The 9486-nt window shown below is 35.1% G+C and overlaps 1 protein-coding gene across 1 annotated transcript; it reads right to left on the bottom strand.

Annotated features, from left to right (window-relative positions):
- Nucleotides 1–7821: 7821 nt before the first annotated feature.
- On the bottom strand, nt 7822–8892 carry LOC110800675 (probable serine/threonine-protein kinase WNK11). The gene has a single exon (XM_022005984.1). The coding sequence runs from the start codon at nt 8890–8892 to the stop codon at nt 7822–7824; it is 1071 nt and encodes a 356-aa protein (XP_021861676.1).
- Nucleotides 8893–9486: the final 594 nt, after the last annotated feature.

Here is a 9486-nt window from a genome sequence, read left to right as displayed (position 1 = left end):
AACAAGGATATCTAGCTAGAATTCTCTTTCCAGGAACTCCATGATAGAATATGGTGCACAGTGCTGAAATTTAATGATTCGCAAGTCTGGTTGAATGCCTGCTATGTTTACTCCAAAGTAAGCAGTATGGGTACATTGCTGACATATTCATGGAAATTTGTCATTCGCCAAAATCTAGCAAAAATCATATTCAACTACTTTGATTCGCAAGTCTTTGTTTACTTCATGAGTAATAAACCAATCAAGGCTAAGTTCCTGCAAATCAACCTGAAAATCACCCAATTGAATCGATTTAACGAACAAACAAAGAATTGATCGACTTAAAGTAGTAGAACTTAGGTCAAAGTATATCATCTCACATAAGAACACTCAACAATGCCGAGGAATGAGATGGAAGGGATGAGAGGAAAAGACGAAGAACATGCTTTAATCTGATCTCCAGCCGCTATAATCAACCAACAACCCCTCATTTGAAGAACACGTTTTTATTTTGTTAACAAACGAAGATTATTTTTCCAGAATTTTGGTTGGGAATCGCTGTTGAATTTTTTTTCCAGAATTTTGGTTGGGAATATTTTAGGTTAGTAAAAAGGGGGTTACTTTGTAATTTTCTAATATTTAACCACAGTGAGTATTATATTAGTTACTTAGGATGAAATTATAAAAATAATGCTATTTTAGAGAGATTATATATTATTAATGCTATTTTAGAGAAAGTGTTAAAATTTTTGTTACCAATGAGAAATTGCAAAAGTATATTGCTACCATAGAGAATTTCCCTAAAAATATTGCCTTTAATTATCCTAGTTGGACTAGGTTAGAAAGTGTGGTATATATAATATATATGGGTTTTATACTTTTATATGCCGTTATTATTATACTTAAAATTACGAGCTCGATCTCGAATTTCGATCGATAATACTATTTGAGACCTTTTTATTTCTTTGAGCGTTGTCAGTTTGCCTCAATTAAGGAACAAGATGAAGATATCGGAGCAGCAGATTGTTGTAGGTCATTCGCCGGAAACTACAATTAGTATTCCCGATCACCTGATTTTAGATCAAATTCTGCCAAGATTGCCGGTAAAATCCCTAATTCGTTTTAAATCGGTCTCCAAAATTTGGTATTCTACAATTTCTAGTCCTCGATTCGTTAAATCCCACCTTAATTTATCCTCCTCCAATCAATTGATCTTATTTACTGAGACCAAATTCCAGCTTATGTTTATGCATTATGATGATAAACTTAACAATTTGGAAAACCCTGTTGAATCAGAATTCTCCTTAGATTTACGTTTTTTACGACAGATAAACCCAAAAAGAGACCACAATATGTATTTTGTGGGTACTTGTAATGGCCTAATTTGCTTACGTTACTTGAATTATTACGATAACATTGATGAACATCATGATGAATTCGAAATTTGGGGTACTTGTCATGGTTGTTTCGTTATTTGTAATCCTGCAACGCATCAGTATTCAGTACCATGAAATTATTACTCCTAAATATGTCAGTATAGTAAATTATTGGTTTTGTTATATGTCGTCTATTGATGACTATAAGATTGTTGTTCGGTCATTGGATTCTTACATGTACGTGTATTCTTTGAGCACTGGGATATGGAACAGAATTTATGATACCAAAAAGCTTTTTAACATAACGTGGTCACTTGACTGGTCGGAGACCACGGCGGTGTTTAATGATTTTCTGTATCGGTCTTTTCGAGCGGGTGATGATGGTAACACGAGGCTTATCGTTGGATTTGATTTAGTAAATAAAGAAATCAAAGAATTTCCGGTGATGAGTTGGCTAATTGAATACGATTTAAAAGCTTCTTTCTTGGTTATGAATGGGTGGTTGTCATTACTTTGTAGCTCCGAATCAAAACCAGTTGCTGATGTTTGGACGTTGAAACACTGTGATGAATGGAGTTGTTGGGAAAAATCGTATTCCTTTGAATTTGATGAGATGACTATTTTAGATATTACTCCAACAGGCAAGCTTTTAGTAAAGGCAAGAGATAGGAAGTTATGTTCCTATTTCACCCAAGTCAAGATAATAAACCCAATTCAGGGCACTGAAATGTCTTCAATTGATGTTTCTGATTGGAAACCAATTGACGGACAAGGTTATGTCGAGACTCTTGTTTCGCCTTTTGGAACAATCAAGTCGCAAATCCCCTGGTGAGGATGAGGAAGACGGTCATATCAACTTGTAATCCTTAGCTTTTGATTTTCTTGTACAGTATATATTTATATATGTTATGACTTATGAATGAAGTCCCAGAGGTGTATCTTTTATATGGCCTGGGATCGCGGCCCCCCGACCGCAAAATTACGTATCGTAATTTTAGTATCGGTCCCCTATAATATTTAAGTAAATTATATATATTCCATAGCATATTACTAATTTTTTTTACTCCCCTCTCATAAACTTCTACAAAATCCGCCACTATATATATGAACTAGTCTTATATGAACACGGTGCGTGCGGGATTATATAAAAACGTAAAATTAGGTTATTTCAACTAATCACTACAAATAAATAGGCAAGATATTTTTTCCGTAAAGTTCATCTATATAAAAAAAAATTAGACATCATATCTATCTAAAAACATCTAAATAGTGAATAATCCAAATTGTAGTACCAAACTAAAGAAATTAAACAATGTAATAATTATGCCCTTGGAGCAATGTTAATACTCACATGCATAATTGATTTTTCTTTTCACATTTTCGAGTCTCTTTTATTATGAATGATCGAGTGAAAGTCTTTGTCATTTTTTATCCTTCCATTTCAACCTTCGATCTTACCTTGATCTTCGTTTTCGTCTATCATAAAACTCTAAAAGTACACCGTAATTTTTTTTTTTGACGAGAGTACACAGTATTATTTTAATAAGATTATTATATTTTTTTTTTGAAATAAATACTAGTATAACCTTAAATATAGTATTTCATATAATTATACTTAATCACCTAGTAACTCACTAAAATTTTTGATCTTCCGTTTGATTTCCTTTGATTGTGTAATTAGTTTTTTACTGGAAGGATTCAACGCATAAGTAGTTTGCTTGCTGGAGTAATTAGTTTTATCAATTTGACAGATTTTGTTGACTAAACAAATAGTGTTATCCGTGAATTATGTGGAGTTCCCAATTTGTGGTCTTCCATTTGATCGACTTCCTTTGATTGGGTAATTAGTTTTATTTGACAATTAAAATAATTTGTAATATTTTCATTTTTTTTGTATTAATTGTTTTATATTGATTCTGTATTTGTATTATCTTTCCCTAATTTTCATTTCCTTTCCTGATTTAATCACTCAATCAAAATTAATTTCAATCAAATTGATTTTCTTTCCTTTCCTTTCCTGTAACAAAGAAGATTATAGGTTGTTATGGCAGTCAAATCAGTTGTATAATTGTCTTAATTATGTGCTCACTAAGAAGGTTTAGGGTGTTTTGGCGTTTGTTTTTGCATTAAAAATCAGCTTTATTATTGAATTAAATTGTAAAACTATAAAGGGTATTTTAGTATTTTATATAGGAGACACCAAAAGCGCGATTACCGTAATGCCCCTCCCCTCTTTCCTTATGTAATAGAGATGAATAAAGTTTAACAAATTTTTGCTCGGTTGTTGAATATCTACTTCCCCTTTCCCTTAATCCGGATGTGTTACTTTTCGAAACATGGTGCCACCATTCACATTTAACAGGGTGGGTGTAGAGCTGTCAAAAATTGACCCGACCCGAGAAACCGACCTGAACCGACCTGTATTTTTAAAGACTAGGATCCGACCCAAGACCCGAATTTTTGTTAAAATAGGAAACCCGTAACCCGACTGTATCCAACCCGTTAAAGCGGACGATTGATTTCGACCCGTTAATGAATGACCCGGACTCGAACCTGACACCCGACCAAAATATAACCGATAACAAAACTGAGTCAGTTTACCCGACCGAAAAATGACCCGAACCCGATTCAACACCCGACCAAATGTCAACCCGAAACCGATTATAACCTGATGAAATATGTTATTGACTCAATTCTGACAATCCGTTACCTGAATTTACGCGACTTGTTGACAACCCGATTTGTCATTGACCTAACTAAATAATAACTTAAATCAAGTTAGTACTCCCTCCATTCCTAAATGTTCTTCCCGTTTCTATTTTGGGCGTTCATATATGTTCTTCCCATTTCTATTTTTGGACATGACTTTTTACCATAAATTTCCCCACCATCCCTTATTTAATTCATTCACATTTCCCTATTCACCCACCCAACCCCACTTTTATGATTTTTTATTAATTTATTAAAAATATCTTCTCTCTCTTTCATTTCTTTGTTCCTTTACTACTTTATTACTTTCTCTTACATTTAATCATTACTCTTACATCCAATCATTACAAGATTCCATTTTCTTAATTCCCACACCATTTCTCAAATGGGAATAACATAAAGGAACAGAGGGAGTATTATTTTTTATAATTACCTAATCTGGAACAAGTGAAAGAGTTAAACCAAATTTAACCAAATTTATAAAAGTTAATTATAAGGTTAAAACTTGACTTGACCTGATAAATATTGTAGCCGGTCTTAACCCGTGTCCGATAGTGGATCCGACCTGAATTTTAACTTACCCGGTAATCATCCGATCCGAACTTGACCCGACTCGTTAAGACCCGAACCCGTAATTGTACCTGACTAGAAAAAAACCCGACCCGAACCCGAATCGAACCCGACCTATACCGAAATGGAAAAATAACCCGACATGACCCGATAAATTTTCAACCTGACCGAACCCGGCATGAACCCGACCTGCACCCGGTGATATAATGACCCGACACGACCCGACCAGATCATGACCCGAGACCCAAGATGACCAAACCCGGATCCGACTCGAGTAACCGTTTTGATAGCTCTAGGTGGGCGGCTGCAATTAAAGTGTTGAAAAGGTTACACTTTCCAATTTCCAAGGCAAGTCCTTTGGTTTTTTTCCAGTCCAAAACTCCAAATTGATTTTTTTTTTTTAAAGGTTTTGAAGGGGCCCCAATATCTCATTTCATCTAGGGCCTCCAAAATGTCAGGACCGGGGCTACTAGTGAAGATGATGAAAGCTACTGTAGTAAAAATGTCAACAGAACCAAGGTTACCAAAAGTTAAATATAATGAACTTTTTATCAAATTTCATCATTAATAGCATGTTTAATAAATTTAAGAAGTTGAGAGCTACAATAGATTATCTGAAACAACTTAGGCTACCATTGGTAAAAGTCAATTACACTTGGACGTTATCATTGAGAATTTCCCAAAATTATAAAATCGTATTTTGACATTTAACATCCAAAAAATATCATAGAATATATTTTAAATTTAAATGGCTTAATTAGTTCATGTTCAAAAATTATGTTTTCAAATGGTTAAACTCTAAAGCGCAAAGCTCGTTTAAGAAAAAAGCCTGTTTATTAACTCATCTCGATTAATAAACGAGACCTTAATAAACCGTTCACGAACACAAAATCTCTTAAACGAACCGAGTTAAACAAATTTTTAATTTCGATTAGAAACTCGGGTTCGAACTCGCCTAAATTAAATCAACTTGAATATAAAAGATAATACTCGATTCCGGCTCGACTCCTTTACAACCCTACCTCGCATGTGACTCCGAGAAAGAGTTATTCGAAAAACACAGAAATAAACCCCAATCCTAAAATGATAAACCCTAAAATCCCAAATCAAATTCCCCAAATAAGCCACTCCTGAATATTCGCGGCTCTATCCCTTGATTCTCCCTCAAATTCCTTCGTAGATTATCCAATAAACTATAATTTTATTGAAAATAGGTGGAATTTTCTTAACTTGTTTGCTGCTTAGTTCGTACGCTCGGAGATCTGTTCAAAAAGCCCGATTTTTGCTGAAAGTAGGTCGAATTCCTAGTTACTGGTATCATTTACCTTCTTTGATTTCCCCCCCTTTTTGTGTTTTTTGCTGGCACAGTTCCAACATTGTTGGTGGATTGTGTATACTTTTGTTTTTCTCTCAGATCTTAATTTTGACATATCAGTGACATATCAATTTTGACATATCGTCACTTTTGAATTCAATATTGTTGGTACATTGTGTATATTCATTGTATTTCAGAGTAAACATCAATGCTTAAGGTGATAATTGTGTTCCTCAATAACATATCTATAGAAGTTGGTGCTTAATGATTCATATGAAGGTTGATTCTTTTTAAAATTTTTATCGGATTTTTTAAATAAATTGCTGTTTAATTACTTGTGGGAACAGTTTGTGATTCTGCTAAACTCAAACCCCCAATTCAAGGTTAGGTGTCTTTCTTTTGCTTTTGATATGGTTAATCTTGTCAATTTCGTTACTTTAATTGGTTAATTTGATAGCAAGGTGGTGCTGGAGGTGCAATCTGTGAACAAAAAGCGAGTAGTATGGACAACTACAAGCAGTAGCAATGACAGAACAATAGGGTATGATAATCAATCTATTGTCTGTTGCCTTGCCTCATTAAGTTGCTTTTCTTTGAGAGGAATTCTGTATACCTAGCAGCAATATGCCTTTTCTGTCATTGTCGTGAACTTTACTCAGATTCCTTAATTTCTCTGTGTGAATCCCTGAGTCAGTATCCAATTTTGATTACTTGGTTCAACTGCAGTGTCCATGAGAAATCAAGAGCTATGGATCAGACATTGGCCAAGGGAAAACAAATTCAAGATGGTTGTGCAGCTACAGGAAGAAGCTCTGTGCTATCCTTCACTCAACAGAACGTTATGGAATCAAAAATCTAACATTCCAATCATGCAGGTACTTTTATGTGTATTACTCGCAGGAGAGTGCGTGAAATTCAAGTGGTCTCTCAGTTTGCGCACATTATTGACTAAATATTTCTACTCAATTGATAAGTAACCTATTAGCTCAATTGGGAGAGCATTGTGCAAATGCGCAAATACGTGGGTTCGAATCCCACATAGGTTAAATTTTTTGATGTGGCTAACATTTAAACAACGAGCCTAAGGGCAATAATAGCCTAAAAGCTTCCACTCCTCTAAAGATAAACAGTCTTGCAAAAATGTCCTTCACGTATCCTACCTTTTTGAGGTGCTTTCATAGCAATTCCATGCTCTTCCCATAGCTAATTTTAGTTCAGGGAATATAGTAATCTTGAGATGTTTTTTGAACATATCATCAATTTTGTTGATGAGGTTATCACATTTTACATTGTGTGATTGCTGTCAGTTATGCCTAGTAGTAGCTAATTAACATTAAGTACTTCTTTCTTCTTAATTTAACGTAGCATGTCTTATTGCCTTATTCGATTCTTTTCGGATTGTTCACTACAAGCAAAAACATTTTAAGATAAGAGACTAGCTTGGTTTGCAACCACATTTTTAGAGCCTATTAGCTCAATATGGCAGATCATTGTGTGAAATACACAAAGATCTAGGTTTAACTCCTACATAGGCTACAAGATCAAAATATACACTACCAAATAAAGGAAGACATCCCTGTCAACCGTTCTTGAACCCCCTTGACAAGTGGTTCAAGACAAATGTACATCCTGAGGAACAAAGTGTGTTCTGGTCTGGTTGGTCTTAGTAATCAATTTAATTGACAATTAATGCAGGACAGATTAATTTGAACTTATACAACATAAATAACAAAAAGATTGAAATAAACTCGTGCTTTATTCATTTTCCTCAAAACTAGTTATAATACTTCCTAAGTTTAACAAAGAATATTCAATATGTAAAGAATCATCTGCATCAATTACTTCCTATTCAGAAACAGACTGACTTGAATTCTACTGATTTGCACCCGAAGAACTTGCCTGACCTGATAAACAGGCTCGAAACCAGTCCACTTGACCAACTTCTATCACCTTGCGGTTTTTACATGTAATTTCAAAATAATGCTCCAAGCCAGGTTTAGAATCTCTAACTGCAATAATCATTTTTTCCATAAGCTCATGAACCAGTATGAGTTCTTCATCCGATAAGCCATGTTCTGTAGCAATTCTCCCCACTAATTGTTCAACTGTATCATGACGTGAGTAAACCGTGTTTGTCACTGATTCACTACTTGTATAGTATATGCACACAGTAAGGGAGATGTCAGTGCTGGTCTTAGTTATTTCCCCTCTTAGTTTAAATCTCTTAGGAAGTAATCTGTCCACCTGACCAGGCACAACCTGCAAACAGTCTGCAAGATTCTGATTACTAACTGGTGATGAGATGGTCTGTGAAAGAAACGGGTCATCCAACAGTTCATTCGCAGTGGGTCTTTCATAAGCAGGAACCAGACACCTTTCAATGAACTGCTTAGCCACAGGGTCTGCCACTCTTTCCAGTGCATCAGGCATTACACCCTTCCGAGCCTGTTTATGCGCATTATGCTTATTAAAGACCTCACTATATGGCACTTCAAGAGTCACCATCTGTAATACGCACATCCCAAAAGAGTAAATATCAATCGCAGTGCTACATTCTTCTCCTTCCTTTACTTCTGGTGCGATAAACTTAGATGCGTCATAAGTTCTTCTGCAGTACTCGAACTTATGCCGACTGTACTTCTCTCCCAGATGCATAGCCAGACTGAAATTTCCAAGTTTAACAATTCCAGTGTCTCCACTAATAAACATGTTTTCTAAGTTAACATCACGATGAATCACTGGTGGGTTACGAGTGTAAAGATAATCCAACCCCTCAAGAATCTGTCTGCACCAATTCTTGATTGCTGTATTATTTGAAAGAACATGTTTCTGAAGATAATCTAACAAATTACCAGAAGTAGAAATCTCGGTGATAAATTGAATTTTCTCAGAGCCCGCCAATAAACCAAAACATTTGATGATGTTTGCATGCTCGAGAGACATTATCACTGTAGGAACATATAGATGCATAAAGCGGAATTTCAGGAAACAATTTCCTAACATCTATCACAGGATCACATGCATAACAATAATATAGATCAGATTAAGTCGAAAGAATAATCACCTTTGTAGCGTGTTCTCCCGTTCGTATGCAAGCTTCAAAGATCTTAGAGCCCCACTTGTTGCTCCTCTACTTAGTCCACAAGCACCAATTGAATCCCACGTATGCTAGTACGGAAGAGAACGATCACGATCAATCTCTTGCTTTGTTTGGGAAGAACGACGTTTCAGAGAAATAGAATTAGGGTTTTTGTGTTTTCCTTTTTGTCAGATATTGAATGAACGTGATTTCTAAATCCCTGACATTATAACTATTATAATGTGAGAGTTTTAGGTTAACACAAAACCAAAGCCCAACATTCTTTCCTTTAATAGACCGGTTGCCATCGGGCCTTTTGGGCCCATTCCAATTAGTGCTTATATGTGTGACCTTATAGGATTAAATTATTTTAGTTGTAGGTCCAATCAATATTGTCCTACTAATCACATTTATTCTCTAGCAAGCAAATATGATTACTAAAATAATTAACTTATTAT

Source organism: Spinacia oleracea, chromosome 4 (genome assembly GCF_020520425.1).
Source record: "Spinacia oleracea cultivar Varoflay chromosome 4, BTI_SOV_V1, whole genome shotgun sequence".
In the NCBI taxonomy this organism is placed as follows: domain Eukaryota; kingdom Viridiplantae; phylum Streptophyta; class Magnoliopsida; order Caryophyllales; family Amaranthaceae; genus Spinacia; species Spinacia oleracea.
Note: the sequence above shows the minus strand (reverse complement) of the source record. Positions and strands in the feature narration are given on the sequence as shown.

What these genes read in the sequence shown, in the direction of transcription:
- LOC110800675 (XM_022005984.1), bottom strand. Translation starts at nt 8,892, where the DNA reads ATGTCTCTCGAGCATGCAAACATCATCAAATGTTTTGGTTTATTGGCG.